Source organism: Balaenoptera ricei, chromosome 4, assembly GCF_028023285.1.
Source record: "Balaenoptera ricei isolate mBalRic1 chromosome 4, mBalRic1.hap2, whole genome shotgun sequence".
Classification (NCBI taxonomy): Eukaryota; Metazoa; Chordata; class Mammalia; order Artiodactyla; family Balaenopteridae; genus Balaenoptera; species Balaenoptera ricei.
The window spans coordinates 145,885,770-145,912,417 of record NC_082642.1 but is presented as its reverse complement, the minus strand read 5'-3'; the positions used below and the strand labels follow the sequence as shown (position 1 = coordinate 145,912,417).

The 26,648-nt window shown below is 37.7% G+C and overlaps 1 protein-coding gene across 7 annotated transcripts in view; it reads right to left on the bottom strand.

Annotated features, from left to right (window-relative positions):
• The window catches only part of USP16 (ubiquitin specific peptidase 16), a 27,180-nt gene extending 532 nt beyond the window's left edge, over positions 1–26,648 (bottom strand). The window contains exons 1-18 of one of the 7 annotated variants that reach the window (XM_059921417.1): positions 26,542–26,646; positions 25,231–25,416; positions 23,103–23,204; positions 21,269–21,447; positions 18,038–18,141; positions 16,848–16,951; positions 15,762–15,949; positions 15,102–15,197; positions 14,387–14,517; positions 13,986–14,073; positions 12,873–12,951; positions 11,397–11,488; positions 10,984–11,040; positions 9,888–10,064; positions 7,032–7,692; positions 5,824–5,918; positions 4,537–4,623; positions 15–171 (exon numbers count right to left, since the gene is read on the bottom strand). In XM_059921417.1, the coding sequence (XP_059777400.1) occupies positions 15–171; positions 4,537–4,623; positions 5,824–5,918; positions 7,032–7,692; positions 9,888–10,064; positions 10,984–11,040; positions 11,397–11,488; positions 12,873–12,951; positions 13,986–14,073; positions 14,387–14,517; positions 15,102–15,197; positions 15,762–15,949; positions 16,848–16,951; positions 18,038–18,141; positions 21,269–21,447; positions 23,103–23,163 (2,356 nt within the window). In that variant the 5' untranslated portion in view covers positions 23,164–23,204; positions 25,231–25,416; positions 26,542–26,646. Of the gene's footprint in view, positions 1–14; positions 172–4,536; positions 4,624–5,823; positions 5,919–7,031; positions 7,693–9,887; positions 10,065–10,983; positions 11,041–11,396; positions 11,489–12,872; positions 12,952–13,985; positions 14,074–14,386; positions 14,518–15,101; positions 15,198–15,761; positions 15,950–16,847; positions 16,952–18,037; positions 18,142–21,268; positions 21,448–22,604; positions 22,658–23,102; positions 23,205–25,230; positions 25,417–26,541 lie in introns of those variants that run through there. The other 6 variants (XM_059921419.1, XM_059921416.1, XM_059921418.1 and 3 more) reach the window with 6 other exon arrangements.

Below are 26,648 nucleotides of genomic sequence, written 5' to 3'. Positions count from 1 at the left end.
AAGACCTTTCTTACCCTGTAGAATATCACCGTGGAGAACAAGATTAGAAAGATGACTGTTTGCAGATCTTGCCTTGGCATAGGCAGTGTAATGCCCCGACCTCATGGTACCACTGTGTTCAACGACTCCATATAAGGAATATAGTACCCTTGTATTTTCTTCAGCAACATTCTTTAAAAATGAACAGAAAATCAAAAGTTAGTTCTAGTCCCATTTATACAGATGCCATCGGCAAGACAATTTTAAACTATGCAGAGGGTCTCTAACCTTCGAGAATGCAGAAGTCCTGAGTCTGAAATGGACTATTATTTTCTCCCCACCTTTTCTCAGCCTACTGAGTGGTATCACGCTTATGTTTTTACTAGAAAGTTGCCATTGCTCTTGCCCCGCTGGAAGAACCATAAACCAGGGTCCACCTGCTAGAATCACAGTTTCCTGGCCCAGATACTTAGATAACTGAACTTGGCAAAGTTTCTTTAGGGATCTGGGATCAGATCATTCCAGAATACCTCAACAACGCATCCTATTTCCAGCCCAAAATGGAAGCCTTTAACAGCAAGAGGAGAGCATTTAGGTCACACCCAAGACCACCCCTTAACGTTTTCAAATACCCCCTGCAGATCTGGTGAGAAGGACATGCAACCTCTCAGGAGCTCACTTTCCCCATCGAACATGGAGGCTGCTTATTTTAAGATCACATGTGCCGTAGGGCTAGTCAGCAACAGGGACAGGTGTTCCAGCTGGGGGCCACTTGCAGACAACTACTCCACTTACGTTCTCTTGTAAAAAGTCTTCCTGAACAAGCATCACTGCCCTTCAACAGTACTGTCACTAGACTCTCTAATCTTTGCCTCCCTATGTGCTAAAGAACTCTATTACGTCATCCCAAATCCTGTCAGCTTCCTCAGGGATTTCAGTGTCCAATGAACCTCACGGGATTTTCCCTGACATTCCATTTTAACCAACCACAGCCAGGACTACGTTCTGGAATCGGTCATCACTCAGAACCCTTTAACTTCAAAAATCTTACTAATTTTCTAGTCTCAGTCTACAATTCCATTCTTCCAACTGTCACCTCACCTATACTAGTCAACCTAACAGGATCCTCCAACCCTCGTTTTCTCCTGGCCTATGAGGCCTCTTTTGGCCTCATTCCCAAAAAAAGTCTCTTCACTTGTCAAAATGTAATGGAACAGCAACAGCAACATTACCTGAGAGCTTATTAGAAAGGCAGAGTCTCAGACCCCACCTCACACCTACTGATTCCCGTGTGATTCACATGCACGATAAAGTGAAGCCCCACATACCATTCTTACAGACAACCTCTCAACGCCCACCACCAGCCCCAGCCACCACATCCAGCTCATCACATAACCCAGCTCCGAATTCCACAGCGTACCTTCCCCGACCCCATACACAGCTGCTATTGCTAGGAAACAAAATTCTGTAACCATGCAGCCTGGAAAATTCATGATTTTCTACCTCACCAGGTCCTCAATGTGACCGTGTAATTTTATAATGTGTCCTCAGTTAGCTGCCTCTTCCATGGATGTCCTTCACAGCAACTAGACCAAACTGTCACCACTCTCTTGTAGCCTCTCCTTATAGTTGACCTCACCTCCCACTTCAGGAAAATTGAGACATGACCTACCCAGCTGCATGTTGCCCACTCTCAGGAACATGAAGTCTCCTTCCCTTTGGTTCAGAGATTCTCCACTTAGTGTCCTTATCCCAGCCTTCCTGGCCTCCTCCAGGATCTTTCCTCAGTTATCTCTCTTTTCTGTGTCTTTTACTTCTAGATTTTCCTCTTTGCCTACAAACCTAATTAAGTCTCCTAGTATTAAAAAAAAAATCTTCATCGATGCACATTTCCTTTTCAGCAAAAGCTCTAATGTATCTATATGCTCTATCTCCAATATTCTCATTAATTTCTCAACCTACTGAAGTTACCAACACTTCTTAAAAAACTTACCATGACCTCTATACTGTCTAACACTTTCTAGGTTTTTTCTCTGATATTCTGACACTGAGGCCACTTAATCCTTTCCTTGAAACCTGAACACAGGACAATGGCATTTTAGGCAAAAGATGGATTCCTGATGACCCTGTATTCAAAACGAATCCAACCAAAGCTATTTCTATTTACAGGCATATCTCATTTTATTGTACTTTGCTTTATTGTGCTTCACAGAGACTGCATTTTTTTATAAATTGAAGGTTTGCGGCAATCCTGCACTGAGCAAGTCTATCGGTGCCAATTTTTTTAATAGCATTTGCTCACCTGGTGTCTCAGTGTCACCGTTAGGTAATTCTCAAAATATCTAAAACCCTCCACCAGCAAAAAGATTACAACTCAGTGAAGGCTGAGATGATGGTTAGCATTTTTTAGCAATAAGGTATTTTTAACTAAGATATGCACATTGTTTTTTTAGACACAATGCTATTACACAGTTAACAGGTTGCAATATAGTGTAAGCATAGCTTTTATATGCACTGTGAAACCAAGAAATTCGTGTGACTTGCTTTATTGCAATATTTGCTTTATTGTGGTCTGGAACGGAACCCAAAATATCTGAAGTATGCATATACCAGCAAAAGTGGCCCTAGCCTATGGTAGTAACATAAAAATAATGACAATTCACTCTACCCACCACGTCTGAAATACCTTTCTTGGAGAATTTTAAATTGGGAGAGAGGAAGGGGGAATTTCCATCATTTCAAGTTTTGCACATAAAGACTTAATATGTTTACACTGAAGTATTTAAAATCTGAATAAAGAACAACAGTTTAGCTTCTTTTCTTCTCCAAATTCTTCAACATGGAGATTCGCTGATATCCTCGGTGGTGTCTTCTCCACCTACGCCTCTTACACTCCGATGCTCGCCAGAGTTCTGTCATTAAGTATCTCTCCTTTCTCTCTCCTTGTTTACACAAGAGATCCTATCCTCTCATAGTTTTAACCACCACCTATGTATTGATTTCCGAATCCTTATCTCCAGCCCTAACCCCTCTATTCTGGCCCTCAGACATGTACATCCAAATGTTTTCTAAACATAGCCACATGAATATCTCAAAACGATCTGAAACTCAGTGTTTCCAAAACTGAAATTATTATTCCTTTCTCCACCTCCCAACCTGCTCTTCTTCCTGTATTTCTTACCTCAATTTATGGCACTCCCAACTGCCCAGACACTCAAATCAGGCCCTGGGAATCATACTCAACTCCTTCTGTGGCACCGTCAGCATCCATTTAAAGGCCTCTCTGCCTCATCTTCCAGAGGCAAGAGATCAAAAGTCTTGTTAGGGGCTTCCCTGGTGGCACAGTGGTTGAGAATCTGCCTGCTAATGCAGGGGACACGGGTTCGAGCCCTGGTCTGGGAAGATCCCACATGCCGCGGAGCAACTAGGCCCGTGAGCCACAACTACTGAGCCTGCGCGTCTGGAGCCTGTGCTCCGCAACAAGAGAGGCCCGCGCACCGCGATGAAGAGTGGCCCCCACTTGCCACAACTAGAGAAAGCCCTCGCACAGAAATGAAGACCCAACACAGCCAAAAATAAATAAATAAACAAATGTGGGGTTTAAAAAAAAATAATAATAATAAATACTTAAAGTGGATACATTTAGGAATGGAAGCAATGTTTAAAAAAAAAAAAAAAAGTCTTGTTAATTTTACCTCCTGAAATATTCCTTCAATCTCCCCATCTCCAGCCCTAGTTTAAGCTGTCATCATCTACTGACTGAATTAACTCAACAGCCTCCTAACTTCTCTGCCTCTAGTCTTGTCCTCCTAAAATCCAGCCTCCATTGCTTCAGCAAGTAACCTATGTAATATACAGACCTGGCTGTGTCACCCTGTTGCTTTAAGTTCTTCAGTGGCTCCCCACCGCATACCTAATAAAGCCCAAGTTTCTCATCACAATCATCTTCCAAAGCCGCATTCCTCTCTCACTTCTCTGGCTTCATCTCCTAACGTTCCCAAGACCTTGTACTGTGAGCTCTAGACCTGCTTATACAGACAGTCCCCGGCACCCACCATGCCACTTTACACTGCTCTGCCTTTGCTCCTGCTCTTGCCTCTGCCTGGAAAACTTGTTTCCTCTTGATTCATCATACTAAGTCTTACTCCTTGAAGTCGCAGTTGAGGCATGTTCTACCTCCAGAGCCTTCCCTGAACCACCAACATGCTGGGTTAAGTGCATATCACCCCTGCTCTGTGTATACCAATCTTAGCACTCAACCATATTAAACTGAGATTATCCATTAATATATCTGCTCATCTTTAGTTATATGCCCTCAGCTCCCAAGACGTCTGCCACAATAATGGGGGTTCAAAAAAATGTTGAACTGCAATAACAACCTAATGTTCAACATGATTCATCACAGATCTTGACATTATAAAGGTACAAAGATCAAAGACCCAGTCTACTCAGTAGTTCCTATCAACTTCATAGATATGTGAGTTGCTGTTGGAGTATTTGGTAATAAGCTATGATTTCCCTTTAAAGGATTTTCCCAAAAAGGCAAGTTCCACCTACCTTACATTTAAGGGTACAAAAAGGAGCCAAATCTAAGATTTCTGGAAATTTTATGTGTCTGTTAACTTTGCGTAGGTTAAAACCAGCCTATAAAAGAAGGATAATAGATTAAGTTCTCTTCCTGGAAAAGCTGTACATGTTAAGTAAACTGTAGTCCCACCCCAATGCCCAGAAGAACACTAACATCTAGCCTTGTTCAATCTGCTTAGAAGACTATCTCCCTGACTACTAATTGATTTCCAGTTGATTTGTTTTTGCTAAGAGCAACACACACACACACACACACACACACACACACACAGTCCAACACACTGAGATAGCTGCTCCTATAAGAAAACTCTCAATGTTTCTGCTTTAGGCATCTGGAAAAGCCAGATTAGACAAGAGGTTTCGAGTGCTTAAAACTCAGCAATAGCAGGGACTTCCCTGGTGGTCCAGTGGTTAAGAATCTGCCTTCTAATGCAGGGTACGCAGGTTCCATTCCTGGTCAGGGAACTAAGATCCCATAAGCCATGGGGCAACTAAGTCCGCACGCCACAACTACTGAGCCTGTGTGCCACAACTACAGGGCCCATGTGCCATAACTAAGACCCGACGCAGCCAAAAATAAAACAAATTAAGTAAAAAATAAACATAAAAAAAAAAAAAAACTCAGCAACAGCAGAATACTGTTCTGTGAAGCACACACTTTCAGCCTCACCTTCTAACCAAGCTTGGTGAACTGTTCAGAGAGACCCGCCCAATTAGTCAAACTCATACCAATCACAGAACAGAAAACACTATGAAGGTACTTTGGGACTCGAACTGAATTTACAACTTGTACTGCTCATAGGAAAAAGTCTTCCAGAAAAGATGGAGTCACCAAAATGATGAAAAGCCAAGGTACCAATCAATGCCTTTTTATCAAGGGTCAGTAAAAATAAGATACCACACAGATCACTAAATTTCCCAAGTGTGAGAAATAACTAGTAAACTGGTCTTTTTTCTTTAAACCTGAAAATACGATTAGAGTAAAATGCTAATATATCTAAAAAGAGCAACATTGAGTTCTAGTAAAACTGAGGCGTGATTGTGCCTAAATTTCTCTTCCACCTTGACATGCATCTTCATCAAACCCCTTTTGTGTGGTAACATAAACATATGTATTATTTTACTTTCCTACTTCTTTGAAGTTAGAATTAAGAAATAACAGAAAGCCAAAAAAAACACAGTAATATGTTGGGACAATAACAAATAAAGCAGGTGTCACATATTTAGAACAAATTTTAGGTAACAAACAAGGGGTACCTGCTGAAATCTCTTTAAGTGAAGAGTGAGAACAGGAGGAGCAAGGGAAATGAGCATCTGCTTCTTGGCATTGGTGTAAACATGCTGCTTTTCACCTACAGCAGGAAAGTAACTTTAGCAGTGTGAGGACCATTTCAGACCTCCATATAGCATTCACATCTGCTATAAAACCATTTCCAACATCTAAAGCAAGGATCAGTAAGCTTTCGGGAAAGAACCAAATAATAAATATTTTGGGCTTTTTGGACCAAGAGGCAAAATCAAGGATATTTTGTAGGTAATAATACACAAGAGAAAATTTCCACAAATTTTATAGAATTCAAACTATAATAAAATAATTGAGTATGATTGCAGTCTACTGAAAAGAAGAATGCAATCATTTTTGGAGAGGTAACAATTAGGGTTCAAAGTTCATGTTTTCTACTATAAAATCATTTTCAAATGTTCATCTGTAAAAAATATTTTTAGCTCAGAGATCACACAAAAACAAGAAGCAGGCCAAATTTAGCCTGCAAACCATAGTTCACTTACACCGGCTCTCAAGCAGACAGAAATGCTATAAAATCAACACAATTTACTTTTTGTATCAACAAGTAAATAAATAAAAAGCTAGACTTTTTAAATGTTTCAACAGTTCTAGTAAGAATCCTTAGGAATCTATGATGCCTCCCTATCCCACTTACCCAAGATCAAATAAAACACAAGGTGGGGGCAGGGGTAGGAGGGGAATTATCAATATCTTTCTGTTCTGTATTTGAAGAAGATGGTAAGAAAGCACTGTCCTCCCAGTACCTTGCACTGGGCACGTCACTTCAGCCCGCTGAAGAATTAAAGTGTGGTTTTCTGGGTGCAAGGGAGATGAGGGTCATCACAAGTGACAGGAAACTGAGGATACAAAGAAAGAGCCCCTATCTGTTAAGCAGCCTGCTGTGATAACATCTCAGTGGGATGATTTCCCTACAGGGAGTGGTATCAGAGCGCAAACTGCCCCACTTTAACTGCTGCTGGGATGCCACAGAGTACTAGCCACATCAACAAAGTTCTGCTTATCCGTCCTTCTATTAAAATATTTACACAGGATTTTGGGAGAAGGGAACTTATTGACACCATGCAAACCCTGATACAATTAAAACAGTAGTACTCTACTGATACAGTGCAAAATGTACCCCTAAACATTAATTTTACTTTCTGTGAAAGAATCTGAATACCTTTTATATTTGCTTTTGGTCCACTATACTGTCTCCGTGTGCACACTTCACAAAGCAGTTTATTAGCATCTCGAAGTTTCTCATTTCGGGTGAACTGATACAAACAATGTTGGATTGAACATTCATCAGTACTGAAAGCTTCCCTGTTTGCAAGAGTACAGAAAGCAGTTTCTGGATCTTCATTTACAACCTCATATACCTTCGTCCCGGGAGTATGAGCGTCATTCAGAATCTCTAAATTTATTTCGTCAGGTTGAAGAGCAGCATTCAAGTTAAGGTTCTTAAATCCACTGGAAATGTCCACTTCTCCACTGCTCCCTTCCTTCATGTAGGCACCATTTAAGTTCCTAGTACATTCAGCAGGAGAGGCCAAAACGTTCAGATCATTATCCATGTTGACATTTTTCATATCTACTTCCTCTGTGGATTTTTGATTGTCAGTTATACTTTCTATCATTTTTTCATGGCCATTCAAATCTTTCTGATTAACACAATATTCTTTATGTATAACTTCCTCTTGTGAAATATGGTTGGATTTAATATCCACTTCTCGCTGAAGTGACATTTCAACTTCACATTCATTATCTTCAGGATGGTCAATGGCACAGACATCATTTAAATGAAGAACTTTTCCTTGAATTTTTTGTTGCCTTCGTTGGTTCTGTGTAAAAAGTACAAAACATTAAAAAGAAACAACAACGAGAGAGAGGAAGAGAAAAAGCGTACACGTATCACATCAGGTTTTCCTGTTTATCAATCAAAAATAAATAAGTTAATAAGGAAGAGTTCACTCCCAGAATTCCGACCCTAAAAGTTCCTTTACTATCAGGGATCAAATAAATTATAGAGGAAAGTTCTCTGAGGCTTCCCTGGTGGCGCGGCGGTTAAGAATCCACCTGCCAATGCAGGGGACACAGGTTCGAGCCTTGGTCCGGGAAGATCCCACATGCCGCGGAGCAACTAAGCCCATGCGCCACAACTACGGAGCCTGTGCTCTAGAGCCTGCGAGCCACAATTACTGAGCCCACATGCCACAACTACTGAAGCCTACACGCCTAGAGCCTGCGCTCTGCAACAAGAGAAGTCACCACAATGAAAAGCCCGTGCACCACAACAAAGATTAGCCTAGCCCCCGCTCGCTGCAACTAGAGAAAGCCCACGTACAGCAAGGAAGACCCAACGTAGCCAAAAATAAATAAATTAAATAAATAAATTTAAAAGAAAAGTTCTTTGATTGAAAGCAGGGATAAAACATCACCAATCATCAAAAAATTGTCACACAGGGCCAAATAAAAATGTGCAAGACATGGTCTCTGATCCAGACAGAGCAGTAAGGCTGTTGAACCCAAGTAGCCATGTATTAAAGCAGGGGGCAAGTGTCTACACACACACCAGGAAGGGATATATCCATGTGAGTTATAATTACCAGATCAAGGTTTCACTTAAAAGATAAAAATAAACTGAAAACTCAAGGATGTATAAAAACAAACCAAAAATTCAAGGATGGGCAGAGGGATGGAGGAAAACATTCCAGGAAACAAATGGCCCAAAACTAGAGAAGCAAGCAAGCCACATATACAGACGACAATAAAATACTCTACCCACTTAAATCACCTTCTTTGCCATTTGCTGCCCATGTCCAAGTGCGGGGCGGGGGGGTTGCATTTTATGCAGATTTCTGTTACTGTAATTCCTAAAGACTCAAGGGGTTAGCATTTTGAGTTGTCACTAAAAGGATAGTCCCTGTGAGGCTAATTCGTAATACCAGAAAGCTGAAGGGCAGCACACAGGGCTCTGGACACAAAAATTTTCTGATATGCTTCAGTTAAAAATAGTACACATGAAAGAAAAATGGGGAAAGGATATAAGCAAATACTTCAAAGGAAAGGAAATACAAACAGCCCTTAAACATAAAAACATACTTAACTTCACTTACATTAAAATAAATGGAAAATAAAACTGCACTGAGATACTATTTTCCATCTATCAGACTGGCAGAAATCTAAAAGTTTGATAATACTCTGCTGTCAAGGATAAGGAGAAAAAGCACGTCTCATGTGTTGCTGGTGGGAATATAAATTGGTACAACTTTTGTGGAGGGCAATTAGCTTATCAAACCACAAATACAATCCCTCTTCTCAAAACGTGCCCTATCGATGACATATGTATAGGGTGATTCACAGCAGCACTGGCCATCATAGCAAAAGACTATAGGTGTTCGTACACCTAAATCAAAAGAGAAATGGTTAGATGAACTATAGTGCATCTATTATACTATATTTAGTAGTATGTTTACTACTAAAATAGAATACCATACAGCTGTTAAAAAAGGAATCTTTGTGTCCTGAAATGTAAAGATCTCCAACAATCTAAGTAGAAACAGACAAAAAGCAAGGTCCAGAACACTGTGCATAATTTTTAAAAGGAGTGAAAAACAAGACTACATATTTGTATTGTACTTGATCATATTTTCCAAAAAAACCTAGAGGATACATAAGAAACTAATGAAAGTAGTATCTAGGTCATACAAGGAGGGAGACTTTTATCGTACACATTTATATATTTAAAATTTTTTGAATGTCAATGTATTAGCAACTCAAAAAATTACTGAAAATGAACTAAAGTTTTTTTAAAGTTGTCACAAGTAATGCAGAATTTTTTTTAAAAAGCACATTTTCTTCACATATACTCAGAAACTTCACTGCAGAGAATACTAAATGAGCTAATTCTGTAATTGCCCAATGAAAGTGCTGTATATAAAATAACAGACATGTCTACCAATGTCACTCAGACTTTAAACTCAATAGTTCAAAAAATTAAAATGAGAAAAGTATGGTTTTCCTCCTAATTACCCACCTTGGCTTGCTTTTTGGCTTGCTTCTTTGCTTTTTTCTGTAAGTGCTTACTTGTTCCTGAAGGAATATCATTTCTCTCCTTTATATAACTGTCATTATCTTTTTCTTCCTCACTTTCTTTATCTTCATCATCCATGGTCTTTTTCAGATTTTTATCATTTATACTTTTCTTACCACTCTTAAAATATGGAGAGAATATGGGCCAAAAATAAAACTTTACTATTGTTGGTGAAGAGACTTCATGTTACCTAAATAGTTTTCTACTCCTATTTTACACAAGATTTATTTTTCACAATGTTTGGAAACATGTCTAGGACAAAATTCATTCATCTCAAACACCAGAAAGCAATCTTCACATACTGAGAAAACAAGCAAACAAACAAATAGAACAGTAAAAAAGGGAACTTAACATATGAGTGTAATAGAAAGGAATTTAATGAGTTGTATTAGACACATGCTGTATCAAGCTGTAATTACGTCTATTTCTAAATGCACTTTCTGTTGTTAAGTGATTTACATGTCCCACTACAGGTATTCCTTTTTATTCTTTTCTTTCTTTGCATGCAAATGACAGTTTTAAAGAAAGAAAAAACAGAGTAAGTTTAGTAAGACTTTAATCACTAAGTAACAGTGATTTAAAGGGACCCCCAATTCATATTAAGTTGAATAATGATTTATCCAATACTCATAATATGTTCTCTTTTTCCTATGGCTACTTGATAGGAACTAAATTAATATGGCTTAAAACTGAGATACTCTCTTAACATTTATAAACTTAAGTCTGTAAGGGATTTGTGGTTAATCTTAAATAATGAAAATAAATAGTAATTTATATGAAGTAAATACTTCCCGATATGTAAACTAATCAAGTTAATTATCTATAAATAATTCTAGACACACTCTTTAAAAATATATATATATTTATCCCATTCTCTTTTCAAATCTTTAAAATTCTTCTGTCTCATACACACTAAGAAATATTTCTCCATGCTTGGCCTAGTAATGTACAGCTTGGAAAAGGTAGCAAGCCCTCACCCATAAATCTAGCACAGGAAAGAAAAAAATCTACTTAAATAAAATAAACGCACTAGTCTTACCTGATCATCTAAAACCGGTAGAGACAAATCAAGGAACGATTCATGAACCAAGGAGACCTTAACCAACCAAAAAAGAAAACGTAAAAAGGAGGAAAAGATTCACTTTAAACATTATATAGTAAAATCATGGGGGTGGGGGTGCTAAATTTTAAAATAAAGGCTTAGGAAAATGAAATGAAAAATGACACAGTGTTGAGGACTCTGGGTTAGGGGAAATCAATTAAAATATTAAATAACTTCTTCCTGATATAAGGAGTGCTCATAGTTCCAGCAAAAAACTATGCATACTTGGACAGTTCAAAAAGAGTATCTTATGAAACTAACTAGACATTTCTGTTTTTGAAAGAAGCAATTGATAAACTGTACACTATTAATATTAACGCATAAATCCAGTCTGCACTACATCTACTTACAGTTCTGCACTCATCACACATGATTGTACTAGTTAGTTCACCACCAAATACTCGGTCCACAAAACTTGGTACTGATTTTTTCTTTTCATAATCTATAAGGGGAAAAAGTCTATCAATTATCCTTATATAATTAATGAAATAAATCGAAACTACTTACTTACCTATCTAACCCTAAAATTTAATTTTAATTTCCTATCCTATTGACTTGTTTTTCTCTATTCATAATTACCACAATTTTATTTTTATGCTACAGTCAGCAGCGTATACTCCACTTCTAAGCATAACACATTTGAACATAACCACATCTTGTGAAAAAGAAAAAAAAAGTTCTTATCCAAGATCTAGTCAGTGGAAAATAAATTTTGCGACTCAGTGAGACTTTCTGTATATCAGTATCTTACCTAGTAAAACAAGCAGATCGAGCTATAGACAGAATGCTATTTTAGCTCGCTTCTAGCTCTAACATTCTAACACTGGCAGCAAGTTTGGGAGTCACTTGCTTTGTGAACTCCACTTAAAACAAAAACAAAAAGCCCTCAGGAGAGTATTTCAGACAAAATCCTCCTTTTATTTTTCTATGTTCCCAGAAATAACCTTGCTAAGTTTAGCATAAGGTGACATAATTTTACTACCTACTAGTCCAACTTTCTAATTACATGAAATGTGTAGGCCTTATTCAAATGACAGGTGTCATTTATACAGAAACACATTTTATGACAGACAGTGCGAACAGGCTTGATTTTGTCTCTCTGTTGCTGGCCAGGCCAGCACCAAGGGCACCAAGGAGGTAAACAGTTGCTATGTGTTGATTCTGAACTGTGCTTTACAATACAGTAGTTGCTAGTCACTGGGGCCACTTAAATTTAAATTAGTTAAAATTAAATGAAAATAAAATTTAGCTCCTTAGTTGCACCAGTCACATTTCAAGGGTTCAGTAGCCACATGTGGCTACTGTATCGGACAGCAGACGGAAGCGCTCCGTCATCACAGAAAGTTCTACTGGACAGACCTTCTCTAAATCTTTAAATGTCACATAATAAGAATAAAGTTGTCTCCATGATTAATAAACCAGCTGACAACTCTCAAAGACAATCACTGCTAATTAAAGTCTAAGCTTTTGAGGGAATTCCCTGGTGGTCCAGTGGTTAGGACGAGGCGCTTTCACTGCCGGGGCCCGGGTTCAGTCCCTAGTCGGAGAACTAGCCCTTCCGACTAAGATCCCACAAGCCGTGTGGCGTGGCCAAATAAATAAATAAATAAAGTCTAACTTTTTGAAAAATAAAATTTTACCTTTGGAGTATTGAATAATTGTTTTAAATCAACGAAGATAAAAAGAAATTATAATAACTGTGGATAATAATATAAATAATATAAATTATTAATAACTGTGGATTTGAAATACATGTGCTAGCAATCTTGTCCTAAAGTACAGAGGAATTCAACTATAGTGCTTTAGTTCAAAAATTCAGACATTACCTTTAACTTTATTTTTTAGTTCTTCATCCAGTTTTTCAGTAGAATTACCAAATGCTTTAAGAATTCCTTTACTCACTCTCTAAAAGTAATAAAATAGATATATATATACCATTAAATTTTATAGTTATTTTCCTTAAAAAGTATGTAATCAAGTCAAGAAAATGATCAAGAATTAATTAGCTCCCCAAACTTACTGAATAAAAATTAATATTTCTAAAATCACATTTTCAAAATTAATTCCAGGAGCTAAAAAGAATTATACTTAAAAAAACAATCACTAACCCCTGAGCAAAGGCACCATCTTATCATTTCAAGATTTTAACCTACTCAAACCAAAGCTTTTCAGAACATGCCCACCTCCTTTGAAAAGACCACTGAAATACCATGTCCTAGAAGCAGAGTGGATAATGAGAGCTACAGGGAAAAACTCCAGTGCTCAAAGCCCAGCTTCATCACTACTGGATGACCTTGAACCAGGCACTGAACTTCTCTATACCCTAGTTTCATAATCTATGAAGTGAGAAAATGACGCACGGCATGGTTGTGAGGACTGAGTAAGGTAATGCTTACAAAATACTGAGAACAGTGCTTGACAAAAAATAAGAACAACATAAATATTAGTTGTTATCACTGTGTTATTACTAATTATATCCACATTCCCCCAAATTACTTTACATCCTGGTAATTAACAAAAAATTTAAAATACAACAAATGTTCCCTGACTCTTACAAAATAAAAATACTTCCTAGATTCAAAAAGCAGTGTTAAATCACACTCAGAATTAAGAGTTAAGGGTGCGCTGCAACTGGGAGTCGTTTGGGGGAGACACATTTTCCAGTACCTTATAGCTCTCCTGGTATAGGCTAGTACAATAGAACCCTTAAAGAACAATAACGCTGTAAACATCAAGCAAAGTAGAGCATTATGAAAAGGAGACTCATTTCTAATTCCCTTCATTCATTCTAATAATTAAAGTATATTAGAAAAGGCTGGTGAAGAAAAAAAATTTTTTAATATAATGGCCTCGACTGCTCTAATAACTCTTAAGACATCAAATGACAAAGAAGTTAATGAAGATCAGATTATAAAATACACTCGTCAAAATATGCTAACTTGATGTTCTTCTGCTCTCATTCCATCCAATAAATAGCGAAGCAGCTCCTGGCTGTCTTGCTGCTGATAGCCTTTAAATCGCACTGCTCTACAGAAAAGAGAAAAAGAAAAAGAAAGAAAAAAGAAAACCAATGGTGAGTCTACTAAAATGAAACTATTTTTTATAAAATCTCAGGATCATATCCCAAATCTTGGCGTGTTCTAGTTTCTCAAAAATTTGTTTAGCCCAACAACACCCTTAGTAGATTTAATTTTCATACAAAGTACATATTTTTTAATCCAAATGAAATAAACCATGCTTTCATATATCTACCGAATTAACTCTAAAGCTAATAATTTTTTCATATTATTTCCCAGCATCCTACTGATGCACTGAAAGCACAATCAAAACAGATACTCACTTTTTACAGACCTGAGAAAAGAGTTCTCTAGGTGTCACGATTCCCTTTTTGGTCTCTTGCATCTCATTAAGAAACTGGCTCATGGCTAAAGTAAGAGGGCCTGGAGGCTCAAGGTTTATTTCTAAGGGTTCCTGAATATGGGAATAAAAATTACTTTCTTCAGTCAAATTTTGGAATCATTTATTTTATCAAAATGTAACTAGTCAACCTATATTCCTAGGTTCCTGACAGAGCTGTCCCAATTAAATTCTCAAAATGTACATCAAAAGATGGAGAAGGCTTCTGGTCACAGACGTTGATAAAGAATTCAGTTCTACTGTTTTAGATTATCAGGAACTTACTACCTAGGAACGGAAAGAGCCAAAGCAAAATGTAAATAATAAAAATGGATAAGGTAAAATTCATTTGGCTCTATAGCATTTAAGTCACCTGAAAAGATGTTAAAAATAAGAATGCATGCCTAGGGCTTCACAAACATCAACAGCATTCCCAAGAAGAAAGCCAAACACTCAGCACAGCAGTACGTGGCATACACAGAGCAAATAAATGCAAAGGCCCCTTATAAATTTCCATTAGCCTGAAAATCCTTAACTTGGTAGCTTAAATCAAAATAAACAAAAGAGGTGAAAATGAGCATCAATTCTTAAAAATAATTTAAAATGCTGCTATTCAGAGAGGAAAAGTACTGAATAAAAGAAAATTTTAAAGTACGTACTGTTAATGCCAAATCAGGTGGTTCAATTTTTACAATTGTTCCAGACATTTTTACTTCTTTTAGTAGTTCTCTAAGCACGGGTGTTTGTGACAAATTCTGGAATGTAGGATGGAAAAGAAAGGGAAAATTATTTAAAGGCAAACCAATTCATTCAAATGTTTTTTAAGTGCCTATTCTACCAAAACAGAAAATCACTATCAACACTGCAACTTTTACTGGGACTGTCAAACAAAAAGTAGTATCATGCTCTTCCCCCCACTCTAATTGGTTCATAAATACTTCAGTTCTGAGCTGATTCATCACCTCAGAAGGTCATTCTCCCAACCACCCAATATGAAGTAGCTACCCTACCACCACCACTACTTACCACTACGTGTAACTAGGTGTTTGTTTCTGTACTTGGTTCTCCTGTTTCCCCCACCCAAGTGAAAGTTCTTTGAGGGCAAGGGCCATGTTTGTTTTGAGCCCTATTGCACCCCAGTGCTTAGCACAGTGTTTTACTGTCATGCAAAGTAAACATTCCCTTGAGTTCTTTTTTGAAAACACAGAAATAAACTACTTACAAGGGAAAAGCTCAAGACTACAAGTAGCAAATATGCAAAAACACCCTACGAGGAAAACACTAGATTTCCTTAAAGGGGGAAAAATTAATATTGGCACCTGCATAACTGCATTGAAGAAACATGTATTTCCCAAATTACTGAGTCCTTTCACAGTTATTTGGGAAGTAGAATTCATGGAAGGATTTTCTTTAGCCACGTTTTCCTTTTTTTCTCTCTCTTGCTCATTTTTACTCTCCTTTTCTAGTTTTTTATTTTCAAGTTCAATATTACCACTATCTTTTGCTGCTTTAAAAAAAAAAAAAAGAAGAAGAAAAGACTTATTAGCAAAACGTATAACAGCCATACCAAATGCAAAGTTATACTGGGGACCAGAATTTGTGAATTTTACCTAAAAACGTGATTTGCCACCTGTTTGATTTTAAATGTTTTCTTACAAATATAAGTAAATTACCATCAAGAGAGAAAAACCAATAAACAAAAAATATTCAGAACCGATGTAAGCATTACTTTGACAAATGAAACCAAACAGTATATGCTTCAATATAAATCCCTTTTTAATGCACAAATGTTTTCTACAAATGAGCATATCTTACCCTGTGAAATCAGAGTATAAAGCAATCAAATAAAGAATGTGGACATGAAATAAATTTTTAAATGAAGTCTGAGGGTCAAAAACCAATCCTGAAGTTAGGAACAAACAATTCTGGCTTGGCAAAAGATACCACTGTGACTGTAAAAATCTAAACAAGCTTTTAAAGTAAATGATGAAAGCCAACCCAGTTAATTTAATTATGTATGAAAAAAACCTGAGAAGTATCTGGCCTTTTGAAGGAGTTACAGGCACTTTACTTTCACATCATCCAAACAAATGTAACAAAATAAATTCATTATAAGGCAGGTCTCCCTTAAGCCCCTGTGCCAGGGTATGGGAATAGGGTGTTACTGCCCATTACTTAGTCCAGACTCTGCATCACATTTGACTATATTATTTCTCAGATTCCCTTCTAATTCTAACTCCTTATAATTATCTATATTCTCACTGTTTTACATTCTTAACCAAAAATAGTTTGAAATCAATCATAATGTTATTCAGCTATATGTAATGCTACGGTATGTTAAACTAAATATCAGCAGATTATATAAATCAACATTACAGTATATATTAAGAAACAAATGATTTTACCTGATTTTGGAGCTGTAATACCGGCTTGTTTTCTAACATAATCAACCACCTGACCCAATCGGTTTGAATTACAATACTGGACCTCATCATCACATAGGTAACACCTGTGTCCCAAAAGATCCCAGAGAAGAAAAGTAACAAACTGACAACCACAAAAGGGCACTAATTTTAATTCATGGAACCCAAAGTGTGTAACCCTCAAATTATTCTACTAAAGAAACTGAAAATGAAAATTCTATGTGTTGAAGGAGACTATACATATTAACTCTGGTTTACTGTTAAATAAGGTTAGCCTGAATTATAGCTACATATAAATACTGTGAAAATACTCCAAACATTTTACTGAAATGGCTATTTATAACATTAAAGTGAAAGTTTTTTCTAATATTTCAAATTACAGACCTACATCATCAAAATTAACAAATTTTACAACTGACAAATGTTCAGTGAACACTGCTGTGTAAATGGTTTTTAAAGATGTAAAATTTTATTTTAATGAGGTTAAAAGAAATGCCAGCCTGACATTTTCATGCAAATTCATTGCCAAAATTTACTATATCCTCAGTTTATCTGGAATTTGTTCTTAGTGTCCCAATTTTTTTTTTTTGATGCTTTTTTCTAAGTATTTCTTTTTTTTTTTTTAACCTCTTTATTGGAGTATAATTGCTTTACAATGGTGTGTTAGTTTCTGCTTTATAACAAAGTGAATCAGTTATACATACATGTATGTTCCCATATCTCTTCCCTCTTGCATCTCCCTCCCTCCCGCCCTCCCTATCCCACCCCTCTAGGGGGTCACAAAGCACAGAGCTGATCTCCCTGTGCTATGCGGTTGCTTCCCACTAGCTATCTATTATTTTACGTTTGGGAGTGTATATATGTCCATGCCACTCTCTCTGAGTGTCCCAATTTTTAAACTAAAAACAATCTACCATTCACTTTGTAATATCACAAGAAAGAAAAACAAGTGTGAAAATTCCTGTGTCTTCTCCATGCTGTACTTTTTGTGTTTGTACAATACTAAGCAAAAGCTTCTCATAACATCACATTCTCTAGCCTTCTGAAAGTGACGGTATTTAAACAAATACTACAAAAATTTTAACTTTCTTGCTCTTTAAACATTTCAAACACCTCCGTTCTCCAACATTTCAAATGATTTCCAGCAAATGGGCACAGGAGTTGAAACTCACCATACACTCCAGTTGTCCAAACTAAGAACCAGACAATGAGGTTCAGATCTCGGCGTCATATAGTGCTTCAAGGCATGCTGCTCCTGAGAATTTCTGCCGCAGCCCTAGAGAATCACAATCATAAACCTCAAAGCCACAAAAATTCACCAGGAGAGAATTCATAATCTACAATGAACAAGCAAGTGGGTCAAGAAATTCTGCCATTCTTATAATTTTGAAAATAAAGCTTTAGACTCTAGAGAGTCCAGATTTTGTTAAAACTTAAATATGAATAGGCAGCTGAGGACATTTCAGGAAGAAGGTGTGTATAAACCCAAGCATTAGGACTCTTGCACTCCAACTTGTCCTTTCCAGTCCCAACTAAACCATGCTAATGTAGTCATTCACTAGTTCTAGTTCAGACTCCTTAACATCTTCCTAAGTATTTTCCTAACTTCAACCTTTCTTCACATACATATTTTTTCAGTTTAATATTCCTAAAACAAAGCTCTGTTCATATACTCAATTCAAAAGGGATGAACTGCTCTTAAACTCCTACTCACCAAACCTGATACCCTCCGATTCCAATCCACCCTTTCAGGATTATCTCCCATAATCTCCTATTTGAATATCATCTACCAGCTAAAACCACAGCCCTTCCACAATACAATTTTGTTCACATTATTCCATTTGCCTTGAAATTCTTTACCGTTACTGCCACTGATCAAATCCCACCCAGTCTTCAGGATCTTGCTCAAAGGCCACTTCCTCTCAGAAGCCTGTGCTTATCCTTCAAGATGAGAAAACACTATATTCTTCCTCTAAACAAACTCCTACAAAACATGGTATAAATTCCTGGTGGCATTCCTTATTTTCTACCTGATATTAAAGTTGTTAATGTTGATATCCTTCCTCCCCTGGAGTGTAAATCCTGAAGGCATGAAAAACAGAATTAACCTATTACCAAAAACCTAGCAAAGTGAAGGTCAATAAGCATTAATTGAACAAGTAAATGGGAGATTTCACCTACATCTGCATAGGCATATTCATAAAAGAACATGACCATATTGTGTGTCTCCAGGTGATTAAATCACAGCTAAGAAATACATCTTCACTGTGTATCTATCTGAACCAGGCTTCCAACTCTTTGGATAGCACTACAATAAGTGGTCCTGTTTCTATTGTAGCTAATAAAAATATACTTCAGAGGGGAAATATTTATCAATGGCTTCTAATCCTTTAACTATGATATCAAACCTACTGATTTAATTTATCCCGCTCAACATTTAAATCTAAAATAAACTAATTAACATTTGATATTAATTTTGAAAATTATAACACCATTTGAGATTATTTGAAACTTAAACATGACATGAGTTATCGTAAGACAACAGTTGAGAATCCCTTGCTAACACTGCAAAAGATAACTCTACTAGGATAAAAGTTAACAGTTAATACTGACATTGTCTTACCCTTAGGAATTAAAAACATAGCAAAATAGATAAAATTTATAGCAGGAAATGTATTGTGGAAAATTTGAAGTAGTAAAATATATTCATCCTCATCACAGGTATCTAACAGGTTAAATGAAAACTTTTCAAATATAAATAAACAATAAATATGTTCTTTACTAGCATATAAAATTTTTTTAACTGTCTGACCACAATAAGGTATCACCTATCAGAATGTTTAAAATAAAAAACTGTGACAATACTAAATGCTGGCAAGGATGTGGAGAAAGTGGATCACACATGCTACTGGTAGGGATATAAAATGGTACAACCGTTCTGGAAAAGTTTGGGAGTTTCTTAAAAACTAAACATTTAAGGGGATTTCCCTGGTGGTCCAGTGGTTGGGACTCTGCACTTCCACTGCGGGGGGCACAGGTTCAGTCCCTGGTCCGGGAACTAGGATCACATGCCATGTGGGGCAGCCAAAAAAAACCAAAAAACTAAACATTTAATTATCATATTACCCAGCAATTGCACTCTTGGACATTGTCCCCAGAGAAATGCAATCTTAAGTTCACGCAAAAACGGGTACACAAATGTTCACAGCAGCTTTATTCATAATCACCAAAAAAGTGAGATAAGCCCCGATATCCTTCAACAGGTGAACAGTTAAAGTGTGGTACGCCCATACCATGTAATACCACTCAGCAATAAAAAAGAACTACTGATACACACGACTTGGGTAAACCCTCAGGTGATTAGGCTAAATGAAAAAAGCCAATCCCAAAATGTTGTATATTACATGATTCCATTTATATAACATTTTTAAAATGACAAAATTTTAGAAAGAGAGAACAGACTAGTGGCTGCGAGGGGCTGGGGGGAGGGATGGCAGTAGAGAAGTATGACTTTAAAAAGGCAACACAAGAGGTCCATGTAATGTTGGAACTATTCAATACCTTGACTGTGGTGGTGGATACACAAAACTACATAGGTGACAAACTGTACAGAACTTAATACACACATACTCACATGCACAACACACGTATACCCACACACAAATGAAGTAAAACTGGGGAGATCTGATTAAGACTGATGGATTGTATCAATGTTAGTATCTTGGTTGTGATATTATACTATAGTTTTATAAAATGTTACCACTGCCCTGTAGTCCAGTTTCCTAACATATAAACTTACCACCACTAAGGTTGACTAAGAGGTTCTCCTGACCTCTAGTACCAAGGTAATACCTGTGAGCTGTTCTGCAACCCACATACCACCCAACCCCAAGGTATTCATTCCCCCAGCAGCCAGAAATGTGGCCTGGTGACAGCTCACAGCTCAGTCTGTCCATCCCCAAGAATTATCCTCAGTGGAAGGAAGCTGCCTTGCCCAAGGTTAGTCCCCTTCCCCAGAGTCAGCCCATATCCAATGGCTGGTCTTTGCACAAGTACAAAGGCCTGGCCTCTTGCCTCAACTCAGGACCTCTCTGAAGGCCAGAGTTCACTGTGGGATCAGCTGAGGCCCTGTAGCACTGCCTCTTTGCTCTCCCTCTGCCTAAACTTGCTTCCCTCACTGTTTTCCTTGGGTGGTACCTGAGAACACCCCCCAATAAACCACCTACACACAAATCTCACTGTCAGAATCTGTTCCCCAGGGAACATGACCTATGCCAGCTAACATTACGGTCACCCATACTGTACTTTTAGGCAATATCTTCTAAAATAAGTTCATACTTATATAAATTTATAAGTTCATACTTAAATAATAAAATCCCATATCAATCAAAATCTAAGCATACCTGATGGCCACATTTAAGACACAGCCAAACTGAAGGATTTTCTTCTGTTTCTTCTTCAGATTTATCTTTTACTTTATTGTCTGTCTTACAATCTTGGCAAATGTTCCATTCCACATTCACTAAAGCCTTTTTCAAATTACCTTGTTCCAATCCTTTTCTAATGTGTCTGCACATAGGTTCTATTAAAACAAATAATAAAGGAGTACGTGAGGTAAAATATGACTTTCTTCAGTTAATCTCAAAACTTACACTTGATTTGAACTTCAAAAATGAATTTATAAACAAATTTTTAGATAACCTGAAAAGTTAAATTTTTGTTTGATATTTGATTGTAAGATGATTATGCAAGAAAGAGATTTTATACAAATTTTGAAGTCCTAGGTATAACTACCACCACCCCAAATCACTTCAATTTATTTATCACATCTATTATTCTCTTTATTTTAAAAGGTTTGTAGAGGAGGTCCCTCATTCAGTCAACAATACAACTACTGCACACCCGGCACTGTGATAGATGCCAGGGAACCTAAAAAGTGACCAACTCACAGCTCTTTCTTTAAGCAGCACACATTCTAGCAGGAGAAGCAAATAAATAAATAAATGTACAAGAATCTCTGAAACATGTTATAGTAGCACAAGAAGGTTGAAGTCAACGAAAGTTTCACAGTGGAGGTAATGTCTGTACAATTTTGGAAGATATTTACAGTAACAAAAACTCATATTAATTAAGCACTTAACTATGAGTGTGACACTGTGCTACATTATCTCATTTAATCCACACAACCACCCCAGAAGGAAGACTCTACTATGCCCAATGACACATGAGAAACCTCAAAGTTAGTGCCCAAGGTCACATAACTACTGAGCAGCTATGCCAGAATTTGGATTCAAGTCTTTCTTATTTCACGCTCATAGTTTAAACTATGACCTCATGGAGTGAAGAACAATCTGAAAAGGCCACATCTCATGAACAAAGGGATGGTGGTGTGAAATGTAAAAGTGCATGCTGTCTCCTGAGAATGGCAGTCACACACGTTTAAAAACGAGCAGCTGGACCTGAAACTGAAAACCCCCGCTGGGGCTAGATCACTAACAGGCTTCGCAAGCCACTCTAAAGGGCTTCAGTTCTTTCAGGGCCCCTGGAGGTTTAGAAACTCATCAAGTGACACAATTAGCTTTATGTCCACTGAGTGTGCACCAAGAGAATATAAATGCAAGTGAGATCATGTGAAAAACTACTAAATCCCAGTAAGTCGTCAAAAAAACACAGACTGAAAAAAGAAAATACTCTTTTTCAACTAGCAAATCAGGAAAGATTTTTACAAATGATACTAACCTGTGTCAATAAAGGTTCAGAGAAATGGGCACTTTGTTACGCTGCAAGGGGGCCTGTAAATTAGTAAAACATTTCTGAAGGGCAATTTGGCAATAGATCCAAAAGAGCCTTGAACATATTTATACCATTTTATTCAGCAATTCTAATTCTAGGATCTGTACCAAGAAGATAACCAGATGTGCACAGTTTTAGCTATAAAAATGCTTACTATGACTCTATTCATAACACTGAAAAGTTAAAGATTTATCTACATTTGTAACAGTAGGGGATTACCTAAATAAATTATGAAATGTGCAACCATGGTCTTTTACATCAATGGAATAAACATCACGCCATTAAAAATGTTGTGCAGACTATTAAATGACATGTCTATACAAAGATTAAGTTAAAATGCAAATTACAGAATAATGTACACTTTGATCCCATTTTTACATATTAAAATAGATGTCCATTTAGGGATACAAACAGTACTTTAAAGATTTAGTTGGTGAAATATACCTAAAGATTCAGAAGAATCATCAATTGGAACAGTTTTTCCCTTTGTCCGTTTCTTTCCCATGTTGGCACTTTATGGATTACTTACTGACACAAAATAACAATCTAGAAAACAAGATAAAGTTAGCTTGACAAAAAAAAAGTATGTTTTACAGTTCTCTCGGAGACAGTTACATAGCTAAACCACATAATCTTGTGTGTCTATTAAGTTACAAAAACCATTCACATGTATCATCCAGTTTTCAGTGAGAACCCTGAAGTAGAGTATTACCTCTGTTTTTCATAGCCTAGGAAACTGATTCTTAGTAAGGTTAAAAGGTTTTCAATAAATGTAAAGGTCAGGAGAGAACCTACACCTTCTTACACAGATCTTGAAAAGTCTCAGCCCCTTATATTATTAGGAATTCAACGTCTCACTAGATAAATGTGGAATGGTGGTGGCACTTTGAAACAAGATAATTTCTCGTCCTTCAAAGCCATCTTTCTTAGCTCCTGCAGGGAATGCAATTTGATTGATATTTCTCAAAGAAAATTAAAAATAATTCTGAAAACAATCTCCTAGAGGGAGTTAGAAAATTCACAAAATAATTCAAAGCCAAATATAAAAAGTGACACACGGTTCTGCATTTTTCCACACCAGGATTTCCTATGGATGTTAGCTGAAAATTGATTACATATGCATTCTCAACCATTTACATTATATTCTTGACAAAATCAGTTTGGACTACTATGATAAATCTAGTTCATATCAAATCACCTCCTTAGTCAACAATTAAAAATTAGAAAACATGAAAAATACTGAAAGTACATACAGGTCTACCTAATAGCGATTATGAAAAGTATATTTTACATACATTAGAATAACTTAGTGTCAAAATCACTTAAATGACTAAAATAATTATTTTACCTGGGATGCTTATTAAAATTCTGATTGCATAAATGGAAAGTAGGACCTGGGACATACGTTTTTAAAACACTTCCCAATTAATTCTGATACTTAGCTGTCATCTTGCTCTGGCTTGGAGTATTAGAAGTATTCCTCCTTTAGCTCTTAATGGGTTAGGGTAACTAAAGGTAATTCCAAAAGGTTTGTATGAAGAATGAGTGGCAAATTAAATAACTGTTAACCTTTTCAAAGATAATATAAAACGTAACAGTTTCATGTTTACAAAATAAATGAATTAGCTACTAACAAAAGAACACAACTATATGGGTATATATAAAATGAGGGTATATTTTATGTAATTTTCTCACCCCAAAATAATATTTAACATAATTTATCTTATCTAGAATTGCAGATTTTAGGGGAAAAAAACAGCATCCAAGTTCTTGCCTCCAATCCAACTCCCTCTAATCTGTGCTGCATTCCAGTACCAGACATATCTTCCAATAACGCCATTTTTGTCGTATCACTCTCGATTCAAAGTATTTAACAGTTTTTCAAACCACCCTCCTATGCTGGGCACTCATGGTCCCTTATAAATTGTCCCCACCGCTGTGGTAATCCTGACTCTCATTACTTCTCAACAAAGAACCACTAACGTTTGATCATATAGTGCTTCTGATCTTCAAAGCCTTTTCATAAGTATTATCTCATTTGATTTTCACAAAACCCTTTAAATGGAGCATTTCGCTAAAGAAGGCAACTCAAGCAAAACGATGAAAGATCACAGGGTGGCAGAGATGGAACTAAAACGCCGATATTTTGGTTCCAAGACAGAATCAAGCCAGTCTCTTCGGTATCCTCCACTCCAAAACACCCTGCCCCTACCTCTAAGCCTTTGATCTCCAGATAGGAGTTCTCTCCATCTATCCAAATCTTCCCAATTTCTCCAAGATTTCCATTTCAATGGAGCCTTAGGCAACCATTCTACTCTAAATGAACCACTCAACTCTACTTCCCCAGCTAGTGTGCACTATTCATCTTGTACCCTAATCAGATACATAAGTGGGCTGCTTCTTAAATCTTTAACCTTAACATGTGTTATTTCTCTATCTGGAATCTGAAGTTCTAGGAGCAAGAAATGGTTTTCGGCATTACTTCTGAACCGCCTATAGCATTTAGCATAGTGTTAGTACATAGTAGGTCAAGAAATACTTCTTGCATTGAAATAGAAAAAGAGAATAGTACCTGAGGCATTAAGGATGATTAGGTGCAAAGGTAGGTACATAAGAATGAAGCACACAAGTTCCGGTGAAAAAGAGAAAGGTAAAGAATGAAGAAATCTTCAGTAGTGAAGACAGCACTAGCAAATCTGGTCTGAGGACTGCAGTAGCCCAGACTCCAAAGTAAAACTTGAAAGATGAACTGTAATTGCTGCAGGCAGAGGACAGTAAGGGGGTTGCTTCAATGATGTGGAAAGAGCTCCAATAAATTTTTTTTAATTTATTTTATTTTTATTTTTTGGCTGTGTTGGGTATTCGTTGCTGTGTGCGGGCTTTCTCTAGTTGTGGCGAGCGGGGACTACTTTTCGTTGTGGTGCGCGGGCTTCTCATTGCAGTGGCTTCTCTTGTTGCGGAGCACGGCCTCTAGGTGCGCGGGCTTCAGTAGTTGTGGCACGTGGGCTCAGTAGTTGTGGCTCGCGGGCTCTAGAGCGCAGGCTCAGTAGCTGTGGTGCACCGGCTTAGTTGCTCCGCGGCATGTGGGATCTTCCCAGACCAGGGCTCGAACCCACGTCCCCTGCATTGGCAGGCGGATTCTTAACCACTGCGCCACCAGGGAAGACCCTCCAATAAATTTTTGACAACTATAAAGGGCATCTAATGAGTCGTTGAGAAGAGAGTACTGTGAGTACCATCAGCTATAAAACATCAATAAATCTACAAAATTTTTCAGACAAGTCTTCAGATGAGCGTTACTTTTTGCAGGACTCCACACAAAATTGAAATCATAGCCGGTTTTGCCGGCTCTCATATTATCCAGTTCCCTTCCCTCTCCGCCCTCCCAGTCTTCCCATGCCTGCTCGGTTCCGTTAAAAATGCAAGCGTTTGGAAAACTTTGCAAGACTAGAACACGGCTTTCAAGTTTTGAGTAGATTTATCCTACCCTGGGAGCACTGATTTGGTTAGGTGACAGATGCTGCCTATCCTACTAACCACCACACGGACGCGGCAGCGAACTCAGCCCCAACCCACAGGGTGCCCCTAGCCGCGTGGGCCCGCCACACCTCCCCTTCCCTTCCAAACTGCTCCGCACCCACGGGGGGGGGGACCTCGGGGTCCACCGGGTCGAGGAGGGCGCCAGCACCAACAACTCATTGGTCAGCTCCTGGAACTGACAGGACATGACGCCAATGAGAACGCGGTACCGGGCCGAGGCCAGGGAACGTGCTTAAGGACGAGGGCCTTCGAGAGGAGAACGAAGTCGGGCAGGAAATTCGGACTCCCGGCGCGCAGGAAGTCGTGCGAGTGATGACTGCGAGGCAGTGGGAGCAGAACTCACCCACGGCGACAGCGCCCATAACTGCATCCCCTAATGGGCCCTCGGGCTGGTCAGCCTGCTCCGTCTTCCTCCCGGTGACGAATTGAAAGCGACAGAGCGGAAGCCAG